This window comes from Thamnophis elegans, chromosome 10 (assembly GCF_009769535.1).
Source record: "Thamnophis elegans isolate rThaEle1 chromosome 10, rThaEle1.pri, whole genome shotgun sequence".
NCBI lineage: Eukaryota > Metazoa > Chordata > Lepidosauria > Squamata > Colubridae > Thamnophis > Thamnophis elegans.
The window spans coordinates 32,176,077-32,200,376 of record NC_045550.1 but is presented as its reverse complement, the minus strand read 5'-3'; the positions used below and the strand labels follow the sequence as shown (position 1 = coordinate 32,200,376).

The following is a 24,300-nucleotide window of genomic DNA, read 5'->3' as shown; positions in this document are numbered from 1 at the left end:
AAAACAGCAATTCTCACTGGACACATGTATGATAAAATCTTTGGACATACTGTATGTTTTTAAGTTTGATTTAAACTATATTCAATTTATATTGCAGCAGGGATTTTTATATGATCAGTCAATTACATCTGAATTGTCCAAGAGCAGGAATTCAAACAAAATGGCAGAATTGTTACCTACCGTATTTTTGGTGTATAAGACGCACCAAGGTTTTGAAGAGGCAAATTTTAAAAAAAATAGGTAGATAGAGGGATAGACAGGGAGAGAGAGAGAAATCCAGTAGGTAGGTAGGGATAGAGAGAGTAGTTAGGTAGATAAAGGGATAGAGAGAGAAATAGAGAGCGATAGAGAAATACAGTAAGTAGGTAGGTAGGTAGGTAGAGGGAGGGAGGGAGAGAGAGAGAGTAGGTAGGTAGAGGGATAGAGAGAAATACAGTAGATAGATAGGGATAGAGTGAGTGAGTAAGTAGGTTGGTAGGTAGAGGGATAGAGAAATAGAGAAATAGAGTAGATAGGGAGGGCAAGAGAGTGAGTAGGTAGGTACATAGGTAGATGGGGGGGAGAAACACAGTAGATAGGGAGGGAGACAGAGAGTAGGTAGGTAGATAGATAGAGGGAGGGAGGGTTTGTTTCTGCTGGCACAGCACTTGATCAATGTAATTCTCATCAAACAGTAAAAGAGCTTTTCAAAAGGGGGGGGGGAGTGAGTTTTTGCACCCTGCAAACCTCCCAAAAACGGTCCGTTTTTCGTGAAAACAGGCCCATTTTTTAAAGGCATAAATAGCCTTGGGGGGAGGGGGCTTGCAGAGTGCTCCTGGGGGGGCAAAAATGAACAAAAAACAGCCTGTTTTTTTGTCAAAAAAATTGCATGCATAGCCTTATGGAGGCTTATAGAGTGCTGCGGAGCGCCCATTTCTTGCTCATTTCTGTTGTCCCCAGCCCCCAGAAGCTCTCTGAAAGCCTCCATAAGGATATGCACGGCCATTTTGGTGAAGGGGGCAGGGCTTCAGGAGGCAAAAATTGCTGTATTCAGTGTATAAAATGCACCCAGATTTTCAGGAAAAAAGGTGCGTCTTATACTCCGAAAAATACGGTAAGTAAAAATATAATTTCATCATTTTAAAGGCCAATTTTTACTATCACAATGAGATCTGAGAAATTGGTAGTGAATCTCAGTATTTGAGAAATAATAAAATGGCTTCATTTATCCAAATTTTGAAATAAATGTTGATTAATTACATTTAATGCAATACTACAGTATCAAATTTAGAATTTCTCATTTAATCATAACAACAATTTCTTCTACTCATCAATTGTTTCTTTAAAATATATATATATATTTTATTCCTTTTCAGGTCATAAAAAAACCTACACGTACAAACCAGTACCATTTTAACAAGAAAAATTGCATTCTATAAACCAGGATGAAAGAATTCTAATAAAAAGACAGCTTCAACATTTTTAACATTTGTAATAATATGTTACCAGATTTTTATCACTTAGCATGAGACTTAGTTTTACTTTCAACGAATGTCCCAAGGGTGCTTTTTCAAAAGGCAACTGCACTTTTGTTTTTCCTTGAAGATGTTTTAGGAACTTCAGGACAACCATGACCTGGATGACTGAGAATCTCCACATGCACTTAATACATAATCTTTAAATAATTTCTTGCTGTCTTAGAAGGGGCACAATGACCTTAAAAGTGTTTTCCGCAATAAAAACTGCTATTGAAAAATGAGATTAAAAAAATAAGAAAAGGCCACTTGTGGTTTCAACAATACTGTGCTATCATCTTAAAATAAAAGCAATTGATACAAAGAATTCCAACTACAAACCCGAACACCCAAACCAGTCAAGTAATTTTAAATATTTTGATGCTGCAATACACAAAAGACTTTGGGGGGTAAGGAAAAGAGAGAAAAAAAGGGATGGTTTACTTTTGCCCCTTGAATCTTGATTTTTTTTTTAAATAGACATCTCCCATTTCTCAGTTATTTCTATCTACATAATGCAAAAATTAACCTTACATTTTTGTCAACTCGTTTACATGAATTCTTTTGGAAATTGGAAGAGTTTATTTTTCAAACAATTGTCCCCAATAATCCCCAAATCTTCTCCAGGATGGGTTATCTCTTTTAAGGCACGGTGATTTTGGAAAAAGATCCTCTACTGAAGCTACTGTGTAGTATGCTGACTTCATGATGTTAATATTATGCGAAGACTCCACAAAAATTAATAGAATGTTCTTCCAGGTATTTTAAGATAGAAGTTACAGTTGTATAAATAGATGGCAATGTTTTCTCTGTGAATGCAGCAATGTTTTTTAAGTTGAATGTTGATTGTCAGACATAAGCTCCCAATGCTGCATGAAATTCAGTTAGACACTGCACCAGCTGCTGGAATTTAGGTCTCTCCTCAGGATCTAGTGCCCAGCAACAAGCCATCACAGCAAATCTAAAAAAAAAAAAAAAAAAGCAAGCAGAAGTCATTCAAACTTGTCATACATACCGCAACACATTTTGTACATTGTACACCATTTAAGATCAGAAAGTTACTGTTGTATACATTTTAATATAAAACACTTTGGGATTTTTGCTGGAATTTTTTAGTGAATTTTTAAATGGTCACTAAAAATTAGTGGATTTTTTTTAACTCATTAATTAAAATTATGGTCTTAGCTATTATGGCCTTGACTATGAAAAGTTGTAAAATAAGCTCTTCCTTTGCCCACTCCTACAGAAAAAGAAATGCTGAATGTCTAGTTAAACAATTTTAAATTAGTTCTCAATGATTGATTAAGTGCAAGTCACCACCAACTGCAGGCATTTCTACTTACAATTCATCAGGGCAGTTGATTGGTTGAGCTATTCTGTATCCATCCTTAAGATAAGCAGCCATCTCAAAGGGATCAATATCTACATATGGAGTTTGTCCTAAAGTCATTAATTCCCATAAAGTCACCCCAAAAGACCACTAGAAAACATTAGATAGAACAGCTGATTAGACTTTAAAAATATTGTTTCAACATTTTTCATATTTAGGCATTCAAAGCAAATGTTTCTAAATATTTAATATAACATTTAAATACAGGTGAGTTGCAGTGAAACAGATATGGTCACAAAATTGTTTAGTTATTCTTCTAAGTACTTTTAAAAAGTTATCACTTCGTATTCAAACATAATAGAAACACACATGCAGGATACACAACCTGAATGCACAAACATATATTTAAAATATAGTCAATTTAAAAAAAAGTTATTTTATATTTAGATCAGATGACTTAACAATCATTTTTATCATCATTATGCTGTAAAAGAATTTACAGTTCAAAATAATCTAGTTAAACATTTCCTGTAATCTTAACATAAAAATGTAAAAAACATTTATAGTATTGAGATAAGTTTGCTAATTAAAGCAGTCCTAAAATTTTCCCAAAGACTAGATAAAACAATTGTCATTATGAAGTACCAGAAATGAAAATCTTTCTATAATAGAAGACTTTGAATATGGTAGTAATCAAAGCCTTCTTGTTCCACTGACATGTTAATAGATTGGATTGATAAATTATGCTAATCTCTAGGTGTCTTCTTTTCCAATGGGGGATTTCTACTTTTTATCAATGGAAGACAAAATAGAAGGAAAAATTGAAAGAAAATTATAAACTCACTCTGCAAGGCTTGAACTGGCCCACCTTTAAGAAGCAGGGATTCCATTGTCATGGCCATTTCTGTTCAACTTTGGAACTGGTCTGACAAATGTAGTTAACATATACTTCTTGCAAAGAAAACAAACTTATCTCAAAACTAACAAATCAGTGAACTTTTAATGAAAAGTGAAAATACGGTCCAGATATTACAAATCCTATTCAACATAAATGAAATAGCTTGGTTTTCTATGGAAATTATTCAGCAATCCAGCTATTAAGAATATGCAATCTAGCAAATAAACTAAGAGGCTCTATGACAGGACAGCACTCATAAGTAGCATGAACTTGCAAGTGTATTTTTATGGATTGGGAAGAGGGAACAGAAGAATAATACTTTCACAGAATGCTTTCACAGAATGCATGTCACAAAACTCAATATGTTAGATTCCCAAGTAAATGGCATGTAGCTTTAGTTGGATTTATTTTAGCCTTTATGATATCAGTAAATAATTCAGCTAAAATGGCTTAAGCTCAAGATTTCTAGGATTTCTAAATGCAATAATATGACAGAATCTTTTGGTTAATAAAAGGGAAGTAAGGTTTAAATGAGAGAAAAGTTAAACATTTAAAGCTGTAGTCTTTATTCCTTTATTATTCTGATAATTTTAATGCTACTATGGTTCAATATTTTTTGCTATCAAATAACACCATGAGTGCATAGCACTTCTCTGAAATGTTTGGCTGCAAGGATTTCTAAATACAAAATGTAGGACTAAAAACATGGGTCTCCAAACTTGGCAACTATAAGACGTGTGGATTTCAACTCCCAGAATTCCCCAACCAGAAGTTAAAGTTGCCAAGTTTGGAGATTCCTGATCTAAAATTTAACCCTATCCACACATAAACAGCTCATATATCATAATCAAGTAACCTGCATGTAGACTTAGAAGAAAGAATTAAGAATGATTTCAGCCATTAAATTACTATAGCCATGAAAGATGCAAAATCAAATATCTCATAACAATGATTAAAACAATCCAAATTATACACTTTGGTTCATCTGGAATGTATTTCCTGGTTCACTAACTTTTACATGTAATTTTAAGGGCTGGCTAGAAAGACTGGTAAAGGAGGGACAAACATTGAAAGCAACAAAAATGAGGAGCCCAAACAAAAAGGAATTGTTCTGGATCTGTTTAGAAAATGCAATATAAGACTAATTTATAATATATCGTAAGTATAATCTTTATTGTCATTGTACTTAAATACAACAAAATTGGTTGTCTTACTTTATCATCTCACTTTAAAGTTTAAGAAAGGATACTGTCATATGTTTTGAACATTGTAGTTAATAAAATTTAAGCTGATACATTCTATCTTCTTATATTGTAATGCATTTATAAAGCTTTTACATACATTCTAATATAACCAATGAAGGCAAAGTAGTACTACAAAGTAGTGGCTATAATGCTGGTAATGAATAAGGGTAACTTCTTCAAACACCTTCCAGTTATAAATGATGTATACAACTGTATTTCTCAAACCAATTTTGCTTTAAGATCATTGGCAGAAACAACCATATTGGTCACCTTAAGAAAGCTATCTGCAAGCAGCAATTTAAAAAAATATTTACATGGTTTAAAAGATTCTAATATGATATTGAATGATTTATATTAACTTACCACATCACTAGCACCAGAAAATTCATTGTTAACCAAGCTTTCAAGAGCCATCCAACGCACTGGTCTGTTTTCATTATCTCCAAGGCAATGATAATCCATTGGAAATAAGTCTCTGGATAGAGCATTATCTGTAATCTTTACCTGAAGTGCATCATCAATGCTGCATATTGAAATATATATGGACAATCATTTAGGCAAGGCAGTAAAATTTTTATAGGCAAGTCTTAATCATCTTAAGTCATTCTTCCCACACAGTGTTCAAAAAATCACACTGTATAATATAGTGTAATATTAGCAATGCAAACATAATTCATTTTATTGTTTAGGGTTTGACACTTCTTAAAATGTGTGTCCCGTCCCATTTTGCTGCCACCATGGTTCATGCAAATATATACAAATTGAAAACTTTTCATTAATTTTAAATATTGCTGCTGAAAGTAACGGAATATGGGCAAGGAATAAACTGCCAAGAAATACAGCCTTTCGTGGGTTTTGAATCCACATATTCCTGTACTATCTCTGATGAGAAAGGGTGACCTGACCTGATTGAACAGTAGAACATTTAAAATAATGTTCTTCCAACACCACTGCTTTATGTATTTATCTCTTTACACTTACACACAGTTTCTAGCAGCCAAGTCTTTATGAATAACTTCTCTTCTGGCCAAATAGCTCATTCCACAGGCAATTTGAATTGCCATATGTACAAGGTCTTGTTGAGAAATTGCCTGAAATAAAAGGTGATATTTTATTAACTTGTTTAAACAAAATTTAGTTATTATTTATTCATGATTAAAAGTTCATGACTAAAACATAGTTCACCCTAAAAAGTAAATTATCACTGAGAAAGGTCATCAAAATAAAAATCTGAATTATCATTTTGATCTATAGTTTAGATCTTACTGTAAGTCTAGATCAGGGGTGTTAAACTCAAGGCCTGGGGGCTGTATTTGGTGCTTAGATCTGGCCCACGGGACCGCACTGGAAACAGCGACGGATTGGCCCGTGGTGCGTCTGCCAGTAAAAACAGTTTTCACTGGCAGAGGGTTGCAGGAGGCCGTCGCAGCCAAAAATGGAGCTTGGGAGCCCGTTGCTGCTGGCAGAGCACTTGGGCCACCACAGGAGCCAACATGAGTGACAATGAGCTAGCCATACCCACCCTGGCCCCCCAAGGTCAAACATCACTCTCATGCGACCCTCAATGAAATCGAGTTTCACACCCCTGGTTCAGATCAAAAAGTTGCTGTTTTAGTGCCAGCAAAGCTTTCTCCAACCCAACTAAACTCAGATATTAGACAGATATGTCACATGGTTTTAAAATCAAATATAGATTCTAATGATGTAAAAATATCCTGACGGGTTATGGGAGACCAAAGGGCTATCAAATCAGATCTATGAAGTTAGATTTGCACTCTGGTCATTAGCAAGTGGAAAGGTCATAAGAATTGAGGGAATGTCTAAAAAATATGGCAAACATCAGAATACAGGTCACATAAGTCAACAAGCTAGTCTGAATGGAATATGGTGAAACAGACTTGCTCCATATTGGCAAAGGAGTTATTTGTTCAGCTTGTATGCTGAATATATGTTGAGAGAAGCTGGACTGGAAGAAGATAAGCATGTTTTTAAAACTGAAGAAAGAAACATCAATAACCTGCACTATATTGGTGACATTGCACTGATACCTGAAAATGCAAATAATCTGCAAGGTCTAGTCATGAAAGGCAAGGAGCATAGTGAAAAAATGGTACTAAGATTAAAGATAAAGAAGACCAAACTAATGATAACAGGTATAATAAGCAGCCTTAGCAATGATAATAAAGCTACTGAAATGGTGGATGGCTTCCGTCTTTTAGCATCAACTATCAATAGTAAAGAAACCAACAATCAAGAAACATACAGTAGAATAGCACTTGGTAGACTTACAATGAAGACCTTTGAAAAATTATTCAGATGCTGTGACGCAACAACATATAAAAAGATTAGAATTCATACAAATATTTTATCTGTGACATTCTATGGAAATGGAAGTTGCACTGAAGCAGTTTTAGACACATAATGAGAAGTCCTAGCTTTCTTGAGTAATCTATAATGTTTGGAAATTGTGAAAGGAAGAGAAGAACATGAACAGCAATAAGGCGGATAGACTCTTGAACTCACGATGGGGCTGGGGGCAGATCATCCTGGAAAATGCTATGTAGTCACTGAGAGTTAATACTCGAGAGCACATAATCAATTAGCAGCATTTTGATGCATTTTATTGAATAGCTTCAATAAAAGGAATCATTTTTCCATATTCGCAAACCTGTGGGCCCTAAACCAATCAAGTCATATCTTTTATTCTATAGATCAGTGATAGCGCTGAGTGCCCAAACCGGAATACGTGTGCATGTGCGCATAGCGGAGCACCAGAAATCCAAAGACCAGCTGGCTGGCACGAGCAAGCCTGCTTTTTTTGACTGTCTTGAGGGCCATTTTCCAGGCCTGAATTTGGCTGGAAAATGGCTGAGAAAATAGCCCTTTTTTGGCCATTTTCAGCCTGAGAAACGACCTGAAAATGGCCGAAAATGGGCTGGTTTTTTAGCTTTTTTTCAGGTCATTTTTTGGGGCATTTCCCGCTGCTCCAGTGCCTGTGAAGACCAGCATGTGTGCCGGAAACCAGAAGAGCAGCTGATGATGGAGTGGGTGCCCACAGAGAGAGCTCTGCATGCCACCTCTGACACATGTGCCGTAGGTTCACCATCACGCTACAGATCTTAATTTCCACTTGAAATTAATCCTTACAAGTACCTGCAGCCTACAGAATAAGTGCAAAATGATTTGCACATGCACACAATTTTAATTTGTTTTTTTTTTGGGGGGGGGGGAGATGAGACGCTTAGGTGCATATTCCGTGAAAGATTGTTATTTTGCAGTAAAAAGATTTACTGCCAAAAAAACATACTGCTTATTAAAGATTTGTCACAAAACTTGATAAAAACAAGACATTGTGAACCTCTTTCAGATCATGTCAAGAAATCTGAATGTTTATAATATCCAGAGTGGAGACTATTTTGAATCCTAAGATTAAACATATCTTACCTGAGGGTTATTAGCTTCTACAAGTTTGCATTGTCGCAAGAAAAGCTTGAGATTCCCCCAATTCATATAAGGCAACAGCACCATTGGTTTTTCTCCTTCCTCAATACAAGCATGAGTGATTGGGAGTAGATTTCTGAAAGAAATATAATGTTGGCTTGTTATAATGTTATCCCATTTCATTGTTGATTAATATTCCATGACCAATCAGTACTGCTGCATATATTGTAGAATTATCATCCTTATCATTTTTGTTTCTATTTTTCTGCAATGCATTTCTGTATAAATAGTATACAAAAATATATCTAGGAGAGGTAAATTATGACATTTTATAATTACATCAAAAAGCACAGCTGAATAAAATGAAACATATGGGAAGTGACCTTACTAGTTACTTGATAAACTTAGCTAATAAAAAGAAATCACATTCAACAAGAACTTTATCTTCTATCAAGAGATAATAAACACCCACAACTATGTATACTGTATATTGGTCAATCCAGGATCTCTTTATGTTTCTATGAATAATTATACTGAGAAAAAAAATGATGCTGCTTCAGTCTGTCACATAAAAAATAGCAATTTATTTCTCTGTATTATGAATTAAATATTAAGAAATAGCTAAAGATATGAAATGAATACTAATTTCCTATTTATCATAGGACAAAAGTAAGAAATTACTAAAAAAAATTAAAACATGTTTAGGACTGCAGAAAAGATTGATTTCATTTTAAAAATAATTCTTTTAAAATATTTTTTCAGTTACATTTCTGGACATTTTCAGATATTGCAAAAGTTTCTTGGTGAAACATGCTTTCATCACCCTCAAATGCTTCTCTTCTCTTTTGCTTTATGTTTGCTCTTTAGCAAATAATGAACAAGATATTCCTGAAGGCAGAAGTTGACAATTTTGAATCTTCAATAATTTTTTAAAAAGCTATTTGCTGAAATAAACCTTAAATAAGACTTTCAATCCCGTAAAACAATTTTAGCGTGATTTTAAAAGAAGAACTAACCTGTGATGAAGACCTCTGAGTTTACTGCTTTCTGTCAGCATCATTGTTATTTGAATTTCGGAAGCTTGATCTAGAAAGCCAAATCTTTGTTAAAGTCAATTTGTATAGACGGAAAAAAAGCTTTCTTGAAATAAGTTTGCAGACTTAAATATAAAAACTCAAAATGCCTGAAGAATGAAGAAACTGGATGAAGTAGTGTATCTCCTAACTTCGTAAATTTGATCAGAATAATTTGGTAGCACTTTTAAAAGTTCTTGATTGGTCCGGTTCCTTCAATTCCTTCTTCTTTTGTAATAAGTTGGGATCTCCGAGTAGTAAATGAAATATGCAAGTATTTTTGTATAGCATAATTTTAACTATATTTATCTGAAACAATCCTGTACTTGAATTCATTGTCATATGATACCTTATGCCAACTTTTCCATGTAAATGACTAATAAAACAAGATTCAAATTATATATAATGCTCCACATTCAATGAAAACTTGTTTATATAATAAATATACCACATTGCACCTTTTTCCTCACATACACTTCCACAAGCATTATCTGGGAAGATAAGGAATATACCGAATTGTTTCACTTAAGTGAAAATAACTACAAGGAAAATAAAGCAATAAGGCTATGCTGCTGTATTAAAGCTCTAATGCTACTTAATTTTTAGATACTACTTGATAACTGTGACCCATTGGGTAATTCTCTCAGATATATTTCTTTACCTAAACAGTGAAACAACTAGTTTTTTGTTTGTTTTGCCTTTATTTGTATGCCGCCCTTTTCCCTGGGGGGACTCAGGGCGGCTCACAATTCAAAAGGGGGGAGGGAAAGACAAACAGTAGACAATACAATACAGCATGTTAAAAAGAAAACACAACAGTCGCACAATTCGAGTGGGGCTACAATCTTAACCCCAGGCCAGCCGGGACAGCCAGATCTTTAAAGCGGTGCAGAAGGACTGGAGGGTGGTGAGGGTCCGAATCTCCATGGGGAGTTCGTTCCAAAGGGTCGGAGCAGCCACCGAGAAGGCTCTCCTCCGGGTAGTTGCCAGTCTGCACTGGCTAGAAGATGGAATTCGGAGGAGGCCTAATTGATGCGATCGTATCGGTCTAGTGGAGGTAATTGGCAGTAGGCGGTCTCTCAAGTAGTCACAGGAAGGCAAAAAGGCAGTGGAAACAGGAACAATTTATAATCTCCTGCCTGTTTTCAAATCGATGCTGCTTGTGGGAAGTGGAAAGGAGTGTTGGAAATCACTCTTCCTACTCCTCGGTTGACCCGCAGAACTGTCTACCATTTGTTGAAAAGAGGGAGAACAAAGGGAGCCAAAGACTATGAGGAAAACTGCACCTTTGTTTGCCATTCCAACAGCCCTCCCTTTCAGGGAGAAAGAGATCTGATCTCTCAACCACCATGTCCCCCAGCAAGCCCTATTTTGTCAGTAAGCATCTAGGTCACTCTCTTGTTCTATTCCTCACTCCCTACTCAGAAATTTCAGAATTGCAGCCTTGGTCGGGCCTTTCTGCCAGCTGTAGGTCAAGAAGAAAGTGGGAAAGAGGGTGGGAATACACCCTTCTCATCTTCCTTTGTGCTATGGAAGATACAAATTTCTGGGAAGTATAAGCAGAAGTCGTCGTAGCACTAAAGCAGCCACAATTTTGGTTAATTTCAGGCCCACAGAACTGATGGGTCCCAGATTTTGGATGCATTCTGTAAGGTAGCTCATTTCAGGTACCTTGGTTCAAAAATCATCGTCCTATGATACGCTGCTTCATCCAATTGAAGATCACAAATAAACAGACATGAGAGTTTTGGTAATATATCGAGTGCATGGAAAGAAATATAATTGTAATGACATAAAAATTACAGTAAAAATAACAATTGTAAAAAAGGATAGAGCAATAGAATATATCCAAATTATATATGTGTATGTGTGTGCATAGATAACATCAAAAAAGAAAATGTGCCTAAATAAATATGCTCATGAAATATTAAGCAATTAGATATTGCATATAACTCTATAACTGAAAGAAGCAATAAGACACCAAAGCATATTCATTAGATTAAATTATCACACTTTTCACTCAGAAAACATAGAATACATGCATGTGATACAAAAACAAGTTACAAGGATTGAAAATGTAATTTTATCTTAAACTACAACAATTTAAGTTAATAACTAGGTAAGTTTTAAAAACTTAGTAACTATAACTACTCTCTGGCAGACATTGATCGATTCATATTAAATTTTCTCTGGGTATCTGAATTACTGGGTGTCACATTATATTATCCATTTCTCTTGTACATATTGGACAAATTATTTTGATTGAGAAATAAAAATAGACAAACAAAAGCAAAAGATGGAAACATAAGAAAACCATATTTTGAAAGCTTTTTCTATACAAGGTGTCAACAAAATGTTAATACAGGTTATGTGCATGGAAATTACCTATTACCTAAGTTTCTTTAAAAAAACCTGTTTTAGTAATTAGATACTTTTCAAGTATGAATAGCCGAGCAAAAAGCTGACACGTTCAAATTAAAACTAGGATATTAAAATAATGTTCTATTCAATCTGCTTTATCTTTTAAAACAGTTCCAAAATTTTGGATTTGATCCCAAGTATTTGAACCATGCCTGATAGGATCATTTCCAAAGGAGAACTATTCTATTCATGCAGAATAAACTCTAGATCCAACCTATTGTTTTTTCTTATCAATATTATTTCCTTGTTGTTTCTAATAAATCATTCATTTTTCTAGGAAAACAAATCTAAGTCAGTAATAGTCAGTAATTTAAAATGCATACCCACTCTACCTAAGATGCAACCAAAGGGGACATGGAAGTGAACATTCTCTGAAAGAGTTTCCCTTCCAGAGAATGGTCTCCCATCAAACTGCACCCTCACTCTTATTTTCCAGGAAGCATTTTCAAAATGGCCTTGAAATGTGAATGTGGAGATTAAGGTGAAGATAAAGAAATACTTAAGCTGAAATAAATTTGACTATTTAGTGCTGTTTTCATATATTAATGCCATTTTGAATCTATGTTAATTCTTGATAGTACTTATAGCAATCAGTTATAATTTATCAAATGATACATGTTGATAGTACTTATGTTTCTAATTGCTAATAACTTTGATTTATATATTATGTATTTAATGTTACGCTATAAACCTCTTAGGAACTATATAACTGAAATGGATAGAAACTCCTGCAATATATTTTTAAAATACCTCATGATAAAAGGCAGCAGTAAATTCTGATTATCAATTCATTAGCAAAATAGGTGGATAGGATCCCTTTTTAGTTTTCTTAATTCTAGACTTCTTCACAAGATCATGTACTTGGTTCTTTGAAGTATAAGCTAGAGGCCCTTTCAATGTATTATTCAAAGCTAGTATGTTTATGTGTTTCTATTTTTCTTTCTCCCTGTTATCTTTTATATCGCAAACTGATTTCCCAATAGAATTTGGAATGATTTCCCATTAAAACACATATTTCTAAGGTTCTGTGGAAGGCACCAACTACCAGATTCACTAATCCAATCTCTTTACTGTTTCGTTGGCTTCTAAAAATATGCTTTAAATGTACACATATGTATAATAAAATGGGACCCTCTATTTTCTGTGAACTGAAAAAAATGTGTGCTAAAGGTCATTTCTTTTGATACACCTAGAAATGAATGTTGATGAAGAAACACGGCTCCCCAAGAATAAAATTCTATGTTAAAAACTTACCTTTTACTGTTTTGACAAAGATTTGTTTTTCTTTACTAGGATCTTTCTCTTCTATTAGAATACCATGGAAAATTCGACCAAATGTGCCTGAGAATAAGAAAAAAGAAAAAAAGTAATATAAAAATATTTGTACATACTTCAAACAACTCAACTTTGAAGAGCAATTAAGGCTAGCAATTGATCCTCCTCCTCAGAACATTCACAGCTAATGCTTCTTTGCTTTGAATCACACAGTATTTGACACCTGAACTTTGATTTGTTATTGTATAATTTGGGGAAACAAAAAAAGACTTGCCAATATAAACTTTAGAAGCTAACTCAGTTATAGTGAAACCCTCATTTTCAAAAAATGTAGAACTCATTAAACCCATCCACTCAACTAATTCAAAACACGCCCAATGTCACTGAAAGTCATGGCATACACATTTTATAAATTATTATTATTGAAATACAATTTAATATAGGCTTGCTTTTAAAGTCCATTTTAAGATAGTCAGACCAGATAAATTGAAAATCACAATCTTTCCCTAGTGAAACTTTGCAAACTTGCTCTTCCAATTGTGCACTTTGATTGCCTCCAGCACTAGAATGTTATGTCTGAATTAATTTGATTAGAAAAGCTGGGAAATGAGCAACTTAACCAGAAGTTAAAAGCTTAAGCAACATCAATTACAAGGGCTTGGACATGACATTTGAATGCAGAAACTGTAGCAATGGTTCTGTATTATGTAGCATTGAAAAGCAATTTTTGAGAACAAAAATTAACTTATAAAAATGGTAAAATAGTTATTATTTTATTATTAAATAATTTATACTCTACAGATCCTGTCTCAAAGAAACTTTTTTCCCTAAGCATTAAGCAAGAAGGAATCAGACTCGGGTGCAGTATGTTGCTAACACTTTTGACTTATTTTCGAATCTAAGCACATCGATTCTGGTTAGTAAACTGCATATGGAAACCATATATAATTCCAGGGTTGCTAGCTAGATTGGGAAGTTTCTAAAGAAGATGCTCCAATGAAAGGCATTTTTATGCTTCTCCACAGCAGTTTATTTTTAATTTGATTATTTACTCTATCAAAGACGACCAGTTTTTTCATCTTGTATTAGACATCTAAGTTTAACCTTGGAGACTTCTTTCATTAGGGGTATTCCTTGGAATCCTGACAATCAGTTTTTAAATTGACAATTTTCTTGATTATTTTGGTTAACTCTTTGATTAAAACTACCAATATCTATCTGAATAATTTACAGAAACTGTGAAAAGAGAGAAAAAATGTAAAAAAATAATAAAGAGCAACACATAAATAATACCTTCCTGAAGAACATCTTTTAGTGTTATCCTTTCTCTGGAGATTGCTATATCCTTCACTTTAGCTTTTGCCTCCATCAGAGTTACACTTTTAAGGTCATTCTTCTCTATTCGTAAAGTAGGATAACCTGAGGAACCAGCAAACCCAAACAATAGCAATATAAATATCAAATGTAAATACTTGAAGTACAAGTTTAATTAAACAATTAGAGACAAAAATATGTTGCAACTTAAAGAAAAGTCATTTTTAATACTGCAAGAAAAATACCCACTCCTGGACAATACTGTATGTATTTATTTTATTTAACCTAGAGATCAGAAGTGTCAAACTCACGTCGTCACTGCAGCGTCACGTGACATATCGGAACTCCCTCCCCCTTTGCTAAACCAGGTGTGGGCGTGTGACCCATCCAGTCCATGGGTCAGCATGACAGCCCTGCTGTAAACTGTTCGATTCAAAAATAACTACACAAAGTAAAATTAAAAACCCAACATATAAAACACTAGAAGATAAAAGCATCAATAACAAGCCAAATCAAACCCAACCCAAAACCCAATTCAATGTTTTTTACATGATAATAAAAGAATTTCCTTGTATTTAGTTACTAAACACTATACAAGCTTATAATATTTTAGTAGTCAAGAAAGCAGGCACACTGCCATCTTCTGGACTTTAAATGGCACTGTTATATGAAAGCTGTTTTATTTCTCTATATACTTTGCAAAATTAGAATTTATAGCAATTGTTTTCATAAAGATATTGCTTATTTATGGAGACTGATAAAAGTATTGTAAGGTTTGTTCAAAAATATTTTTAGTAGTAAATTAGTTGAAAATTCTCTTTTGTAGGCATGTTGATGTAAGCCCTCAATTCCTTCTACTAGTTAAAAAAGCTGATAATTAAATAACCATCTTTTATTTTAAGAATCTCTATGTGATCATTCAAGGAAAATGAACTGTATTCTACCTTATAGCCTGACAGAATTAATTTATTCAGTCACAGACAAAATTATTACAGTCATTTCAAAGAGCTAGCATATTTAAAAATGAGTTAGTTTACACATGACTTCTGAGATAGCAACGTCAAAAGCACATAAAACAACTAAGGTATCACAGAGAGTTAGTCCTGGAATTCAGATATTAGCACAAGACATACATTGCTGACTTCTGTCATGTGATGTATTTTTTTCCCCTGTAAATTCCTTTATATTAGCCTTTAACTTAGAGGCAAAACAATCTGACCTAAATAGTCAGAAACTATAATAAAAATCTCAGGACATAACTTTAATGGGTTTTTTTGTCCTTGATTGATATATAAAATAATATGCTTAACCATAATTTAAACCATAATTTATATACCAAAGGCAAATTTTAAAATATTTATTGAAATGCTGGTCTACTTAAAATAGTTTTCTTGAGAATAGTCATGCTTATTTTCTTGTGAATATGAGCATATATTAACTAATTATGATTAATTATGCAATAAAAAGAACTGCTTGAATTCAGTGACACAAAGACAATGAATAATCCAAACATTTAGGTCTTTTGATATCTGTCTATAATGGTATGATAAATCTGACTTTGTTTTCACTGCATTGCTTTGGGGTTTTTTTTTACCTGAAGCCTTTACAGCAGGTTAAAAAATAGGATTAATATTACTAGATAATAAAACAGATATACCTTCTGAAGTTTTATTGTTGAAAGTACAATAAAACTGGTTTCTCAAAATGATGGATTGAATCCTTAATTTAAGTTAGAAGAAAGTTTTGTCTATGTGCATCTTTGTTTTCTTGTAGCCCTGAAAATTTAAGGGCAAAATTAACTGTTTTTATCTCACCTCTTACTTTAACTCTTAGTCAACTTCTATTTGATTTTTTTTAAAACAATCAGTAACACTACACAGTTTTCCTCAACTTTAGCTGATTTCCAAATTATATGAATTTCAATTCCCTAAATTCTCAACAATGGACATGATAGTTGGAAATTCTGGTAGAATCTCTGGGAGTAAAAGACTACATAAAAGACTAATGAATAATGCAAAACCTGTAATTAGATAAACACTTACTGGTAATTGGTGTAGCATTATTAGGTGTGTCAGCTCTCAGATACTGGGTTGTTTGAGTTGAAGGCTGGGATAAACCTTGAGAACTACTGCTGTTACTAATGCTACTTTGGAAAACAAACACAAAATACATTATTGTTTCCAAAACGTTCACTTGAAGTTTAAAAAAATATCTTCTTCAGTTTTCTGAGGATATAGCATAATTTCAACTTTTCTAAATTACTTGTGCATTTCTAGTCTAAACACTACAAAATGTAGTTTGTATTCCATCAAAGATATTAAAAGACTTAAGCAACCACAATCAAGCTAGGAAATAGAAAAAAACCATTCAGCAGCAATTTCTAAGAAATATAATTTAAAACAAATCAAACTTTAAGTCCTGTATACTTTTTTCTAAAAGAACAGATAAAATTTGTAGTATAATGGCAGAGATAGGATCCACATTTGCATATTTATATTCAATATTAGCTATGTTTTCTTTTTCAAACCAGAAAAGTTAAAGAAAGAAAAACAAAATGTAGGAACTTAGCCGATGATATCCATAACAAAAGACTACAAAGGAGTTGCTGATGCTCCAAATACAGAAACAAAGTTTCACCATGCTTATGACACATATAAGGTTTTTGAAATATTCAGAATGAGTAGTACTTAAGTTTTCTACAAAACTACAAAGGCTAGAAAGGTGGAGGCAATAGCATATTTTATATCTATTTTACTATTATGCACATATCCACATTGGTCTAGTGAAACGAAAAAAGCTGAAAGGAGACCACTCAGATATGTTCTATTAGGTGCTACCTTCTAAACTGCTTGGTTCAAAACAAAATACGGTACATGGTCCATTTGCTAATTTGCAGAAGACGTCATTGGCATATTATATTTGACCTTAGTTGTTTATCAATAGATTTATGAATATAATTCCTAATTATAACTTATAAAATTGTAAATGGTTTGCTGCTAGGGTACCTTCAAGAACTTTATTTTGTTCAATTATTATTCTGCTAATAATTTCATCTATTATACACTAATTACAGCAAAGGCAAAATAACGGACATCATAAGAGAGTATGAGCCTTGATAATTAGAAGAAACACATCCAATAGGAAAACTAACCTGTAGTTAGTTTTTATTTTATTTTTTATTTTATTATTATTTTCATGTCTATTATTGTAGATGCTTCAGCCCTTTGTGAACTAAAAGCAAGCATATGATTTTGGCAGCATATGCATAAATAAATAAGTTACATGTCATTTTAAGCTTACCCTATTATTTTATTTAATTTTTGTAGCAATCTATCTCATGCATGTGACTCTTGGCAGCACACATAATTAAAATACAATGTTAAACAATCAACATAACTCAAACACAACCACTAAAATACAATTAAAAGCATTTAAAACAACTTTGGCATCTCTACCATTTTTGGCATATTTATCATCCCTTTGAAGGAAAATCAGAGGCACAATTAGAGAATGGATGTCACAGATAACTTAAGAATCATATTTGCTTTTTAAAATTGGATCAGCCTTGCATAGACAAAACATGCTCTACGCTTCTCTCCTTACTTTGTGCAAAGCTGAGTCTAATTTGAAAATCTCTCTGTCATAAGTGTTATTGAATTGTAAAGCATTTGTGATATATTTCTTTCTTTCCCAACATCATCTCTAGTTAATCTGTAGTTATGTTCACAGGTGGTCTCACACACTGATATATTATTTTTAAGAATCTTGGGTTTTTTAAATTCAAATTTAGCATCTGTGAATAGACTTTTTAAAATTGGGAAAGAAGAATAACCTCCATTTCAATGTCAGGCATTTCAGATGGAACTGAATGTATGGTGTGTTTAGTATGACAATTTAGTACTGAGTTATAACTGCTAAAAATAATCTTGCATTGTCTCAATAACATATTTGTTTGCAGATGTCTCATAATCATATCCAAAGATGTTTTATAAATGATTCAAATATAGCAAAAGAAAAAAAGGAAAATAGGCTGCATAAAGCATGTTATAACTAATAGTTTCAGGGACATGCAGTCACTAGAGGCAGGGGAGGCAGGGCCTCACCAGTCTCATGAGAAAAAGGAAAGAATTTTAAAGAATTTTTAAAAAATAATTAAAAGGGCCAAGGTAGTTGCTGCCAGACTCCAAGTCACAGTGACTTTGAGTCTGTTTAGCGTTAACTGTAGGGGAAGGTGCCCCTTTGCATAAGGAATTTTTCCTTAAGCAAGGGTTAAAAAGCGAAAAATTTCGTGTGCAAAGGAGGCACGTGATTCTCCCGCCTCCTGATCTGGGAGCAGCGAATCATGCCTTGCAGTTGAGCACGCTTATGTTGGGCGGGTTATTCCGCTCTTGTCATAAGAGACCACACAAGAGCTGGGTCCGGGAGGAGTCAGTTCTTCGAGCAAACTTCAGGCTCGAGGAACCGCCTTTCCTCCCGCAGCTCGGTTTATTTTTTTGCAAAGGAGCCGGCACTCCTGGAGGCTTCAGAGTAACAGCCGTGATTGCGGTGGGCTTTGACTCAGCTGGCTGGGTTTGTGATTCTACCACCCCAGATGGTGTGGAAGGGGAAAGAGACTCTTGGGGCTGAAAACGCGGCGTCCTCCCCACCGCCCGAGCAGAAGGTAAGCAGAGCGCTGGCTGGAGGGAACGGCGTGCTGCCTTTTTGGCCCTCAGGCCCATGTCAAGTTGCGGGTGGCCCTCTGTAGGCACTCAGACAGCGTGGCTGCCTGTAGTAGAAACTTTCGGGGGGTTGAAGTCAAGGACTCCGTAAAAGGGCGAGTCTTTCAAAGCCCGTAAGGCGCGACGGGCGGCGTCCTTGTTTGGGTCCAAGATAAGGCAGAGTTAACCTCCAAGAGTTGTCTGTGGCTGAGTTTTTCTCCCTTCTCTCTCTTTCGCTCTCTCCTTTCAACCCTCCACCTTGGACAAATCGCTGGCACCAAGATGTCTGCTTTATAGACTGGTGCTTGGAGATAGACCTCGATCTCGACCAGGTGAACCGCGAGGGGCAGGGAGGGAGGGAGGGGCTGCCTGCCTGCCTGCCTGCCTAGAGTGCGAAAGCGAGAAACTGGTATGACTGAGGGCAGCCAGAGGTGCACGCCTGGGTTTTTGGGATGCGCTCTGTATGTGTGTAAATGTGTGAGTGAGGGGGGAGGAGAGCCCAGAGTGGTAGTCACCCACCTACCCTCCTCCCTGCCCTTGCCCCGTGCAGCTTGAGGGCCATGCTAGGGAAGAGGTCACGCTTCCCAAACTTCCTGCCCCTCTCGGTCGGCCAACGGGTGCCAAGAGCTGCCACCATGACCGCCGCCGAACGAGCACTTCCTTAGCAAGGGGACCGCAGGAGCCGCCGCAGTCGCTCCCCAGGGAGGACCTGAGCGCTCACCCTCTTCTCCCTCACAGAGTGTGCGCACGCCGGCTGGCGAGATGAGCGGGCCTCCACTTCAGGGCCCCGGCGGCAGGACTTTAAAGTCCCGACCCGGTCCCAGTCTATGGCGGATGCCGCCGGGGCCCTGCCGCCACTTTAAAGCCCCGGCGGCAGGGCTTTAAAGTCCCAGCACCGCGTCTGCCATAGAGTGGATCCCGGTCCCGCTCTATGGCGGACGTGGTGTCAGGGCTTCAGCAGGGCTTTCGCGCTTGCCTTACCGGCCATGAAGCACACTGCACGTCTTTGAATAGTTTATATTTTAGCATGAAATTAATAGTACATTAAAATAACTATATAAGTATCAGATGGCTACATGAATACAATGATTTCAGAAGTATAATATATTTTAAATCATGGTTCAGGTGCTATTTGGTTGCATCAGAAAATATTTTCTTTAATGTGCAATCATTACTTAAAGTAACTAAAGTTTCCGTGCTTCATGTTAGAATATTAGGAAAATTAAACAATTGTCAGCTCTATCCAAACATATTGGGTATTTTTTCATAACAAATAATCCCGTTATAATCTTCTCATATGAAAACTGAAAGAAAATGTAAGACCCTTTTACCTGTCTTCTAATTCTATTCTTTTCATACTGTGAAGATGCAAAACAGCTAGTATTATTGCTACCAGGAATATGACCGCACAGCAAACTCCTACACTGATATAAAACACACGTGTCGAAGTGGTGGGAGCTGCATTTACAGGATCAACTGAAATGGAACATAGAATTCAACAAAGAATTAGTGCAAATTAAATGCACATAATATTTGACAGATCTTAGCTCAAGAAAAAATTATTATGTTATGCAGCATCATTATGTTGTATAAAGCTCAATTTTTAATTTACAGAACTTCAAATTTTAAAAGTGCATTATTGCCAGATTTAAATTTGGTTATATCCAATCCATAACAAATATAAAAAAAATTATGTATAAAAGTAACTGATAGAAAAATTGAATTGGTTACTATAAAAACAACAAGAACTTAATAATATGACATTGGAGCAGCTTATTTATTTATTCCTGTATGGATCTATACCACCCATTCATGAAGACTTGGCGGCTATCGATCAAAAACAGCATGAAATAAAAAGACCCCCTTCCCAAATAGCTATAAATGGTAGAGGCATTCATAACGTAAAAGTAAATTGAAAAGATATATTTTATTTATTTAATTTATATGGCTGCTCAACTGTGATAATGCAGTTTTTGTGGCATATAAAAATCTGTGTCTGCCAGATTCTGATCTTCATTCAAAATATTCCGTTGCTGAATTAGTTCGAATAACCAGATTTACCAATAGGCACACTCAAGTAGGCACTATCCCAGGAAAGGTGTCTTAGTATTTTATTTCATTATATTGATAATGCTCAAGCATAAACTTCTAATTCGGTTAATATTCTTAGTGTAGGAGAGGACTAGGCTGAGGGGGTCAAATACATCATCAATTTGGAATACCTAAGCACCCATATGTAAGTATGGGATGTAAATTCAGCCTCCACTTGAAATCTGTTGACTCTTATCTGGCACCAATTTTGCTTTAACCATTAGTAGTTCAGAATCTTGAATATACACTATAGCAGTGGTCCCCAACCTTTTTATCGCCGTGGACCAGTCAGCCTTTGATAATTTTACCGTGGCCCGCTGAGCGCGCGCAGGGGTGGGGGGGCATTGTTCACGACGACACATTGATTGCGTACCTGCGCGGGGCTCTCTTCCCTGGAGCCTTTGCGCACAGCCCAGGAGCTTTTGCGCATGGCCCAGGAGCCTTTGCGCTGCAGCGATCATGTCCCCCGGCCGCTGCAGCGATCATGTCCCCCGGCCGCTGCAGCGATCATGGCCCCCGGCCGCTGCGTGGCCCGGTGCCAGGTACTCCATGGCCCGGCACCGGTCCGCGGACCGGGGGTTGGGGACCACTGCACTATAGTGCCAAAAGTATTCACTCACCCATCCACATAATCAAAATCAGTTGTGAGCAAATACTTTTGGCAATATAGTGTAGGTAGCATTTTGAACTCTATCCTGGCACCTGATTTCTTGCTGCTGACACTTAGCGTCCAATATAGTGTCCCAGTACTAAGTAACTTAAGATCTTTAAACAGGAATGAAAAAAGGTTTGAAGGTCTGAGCAAATTTTCCCTCGATGCCGAGGGAGGGTCTTGCTCAGATTTCCTGGAATGAGTTCCAGCTTGTCACCCCTGAGGAAGTGGACAAGGCCATGGGAGCGATGAGTGTCTCCACCTGTTTACTGGATCTGTGTCCCTCCTGGCTGGTCTCGACCAGCAGGGAGGTAACAAGAGGCTGGCTCCAGAGAATTACAAACTCGTCTTTGCGGGAGGGATCTTTTCCACAACCTCTGAAGGAGGCGGTGCTAAGACCCCCCCCTCAAGAAGCCTTCTCTGGACCCAGCTATTCTTAAAAACTATGGTCCAGTCTCCAACCTCCCTTTTTTAGGGGAGGTTGTTGAGAAGGTGGTGGCCCTTCAACTCCGACGGACCTTGGATGAAGCAGATTATCTAAACCCTTTTCAGTCCGGTTTCAGGCCTGGTTACTCCACCGAAACCGCTTTGGTCGCACTGACCGATGATCTCTGGCGGGCCAGGGATAGAGGACATTCCTCTATCCTAGTGCTCCTTGACCTCTCAGCGGCCTTCGATACCATCGACCATGGTATCCTTCTGCAACAGCTGGAGGAGGTGGGAGTGGGAGGCACCGTTCTACGGTGGTTCTCCTTTTACCTCTCCGACAGGTCACAGTCGGTGTTGGTTGGAGGGCACAGGTCGACCCCTAGGCCCCTTAATTATGGGGTGCCGCAGGGGGCTGTCTTGTCCCCCCTCCTATTTAATATCTACATGAAGCCACTGGGTGAGATCATTCGTCGACACGGGATTAAATACCACCAGTACGCGGATGACACACAGTTGTATCTTTCCGCCCCGTGCCAACTCAGCGTAGCGGTGGAAGTGATGTGACAGTGTCTGGAAGCTGTTAGGGTCTGGATGGGAATGAACAAACTCGCACTCAATCCTGACAAGACCAAGTGGCTGTGGATGTTGCCCCCTAAGGACAGCCCAGCTAGTCTGTCTCTAAGCCTGGGGGGAGAAAACTTGGGGGTCCTCCTGGATCCGCAGCTGACGTTAGAACATCACCTGTCGGCTGTAACCAGGGGGGCCTTTGCCCAGGTTCGCCTGGTGCACCAGCTGCGGCCCTATTTGGACCGGGAGGCACTGCAAACAGTCACTTACGCTCTCGTCACCTCAAGACTTGATTACTGTAATGCGCTCTACATGGGGCTGCCCCTGAAAAGTGTTCGGAGACTACAATTAGTCCAGAATGCAGCCGCGCGAGCAATACTGGGTGTACCAAGGCACCCACACTACACCTATCCTCCGTGAGCTGCACTGGCTTCCTATTGGTCTCCGAGCACGATTCAAGGTGCTGGTTATTGCCTTTAAAGCCCTACATGGCCTAGGACCGGGTTAGTTCGTCTTCTGCCGCACATCTCCCAACGACCGATAAGATCGCACAGGGTGGGCCTTCTCCAGGTGCCATCAGCTAGACAATGTCGGCTAGCGGCGCCATGGGGGAGGGTCTTCTCTGTAGCTGCTCCGGCCCTATGGAATGAACTACCCCCAGAGATCCAGACCCTACTCACTCTCATGGCCTTCCGAAAGGCTATCAAAACCTGGCTATTCCGGCAGGCCTGGGGCTGTTGACCTCTCGACCGAGGTCCAGCCCCGATTAGACTGGGTGCATGATGTGTTTCTTTTAATCCGCTTTCTTCTGTTTGTTTTTAACCCTTCTCTTAAAATTTTATTTTCTGTAAGCCGCCCGGAGTCCTTCGGGATTGTGCGGCCTATAAATTTAATAAATCCAATCCAATCCAAGTTTGGGAAGAATTTAGTTTCTGATTCCTATATGAGCAGGTAATACAAAAAGAATACATATGATCTTCCTCATGCAAATCATAACATGAATTAAAATAAGGAACAAAAATCCCCATCATTGTGTATAAACATTTACTTACAAATGGCTTTAGTATTATTTTTGTCTGATATTGGCAGCTTTACTTCTAAATCAAGTTCTAAAGATAAGAGGAGAAAAAGGGCATTTTAGGTAAGTTTTCTTATATATTCCTTTATTAGAAAAGAACTAAAAAGAGGTTACCCAAGCACCAACAGAAACACAAAGCTTTGAAAGTTTGGTTATTTTAAAAATTCTATCCAATCCACGGTCTACAGAGGAAATACCACAGCATGTAGTACCATTGCCTTCAAACCTCCAGAAAAAAGGGGATTACAACTTATGCAACTGATTAAAATTATTTTTATTAAAATAAATTTCATTTAT

At 36.7% G+C, this 24,300-nt stretch overlaps 1 protein-coding gene across 5 annotated transcripts in view; it reads right to left on the bottom strand.

The window, feature by feature from the left end:
• Positions 1 to 1,260: 1,260 nt before the first annotated feature.
• The window catches only part of RYK (receptor like tyrosine kinase), a 33,043-nt gene continuing 10,003 nt past the window's right edge, over positions 1,261 to 24,300 (bottom strand). For 2 of the 5 annotated variants that reach the window (XM_032224990.1, XM_032224994.1), the window contains 11 exons: positions 23,978 to 24,034; positions 20,518 to 20,662; positions 16,532 to 16,635; positions 14,469 to 14,603; positions 13,155 to 13,241; positions 9,423 to 9,492; positions 8,410 to 8,542; positions 5,947 to 6,056; positions 5,329 to 5,488; positions 2,837 to 2,973; positions 1,261 to 2,454 (listed from right to left, as the gene is read on the bottom strand). In XM_032224990.1, coding sequence (XP_032080881.1) covers positions 2,343 to 2,454; positions 2,837 to 2,973; positions 5,329 to 5,488; positions 5,947 to 6,056; positions 8,410 to 8,542; positions 9,423 to 9,492; positions 13,155 to 13,241; positions 14,469 to 14,603; positions 16,532 to 16,635; positions 20,518 to 20,662; positions 23,978 to 24,034 — 1,250 coding nt within the window. In that variant the 3' untranslated portion in view covers positions 1,261 to 2,342. The remainder of the gene's footprint in view (positions 2,455 to 2,836; positions 2,974 to 5,328; positions 5,489 to 5,946; positions 6,057 to 8,409; positions 8,543 to 9,422; positions 9,493 to 13,154; positions 13,242 to 14,468; positions 14,604 to 16,531; positions 16,636 to 20,517; positions 20,663 to 23,977; positions 24,035 to 24,300) is intronic. The other 3 variants (XM_032224992.1, XM_032224991.1, XM_032224993.1) reach the window with 3 other exon arrangements.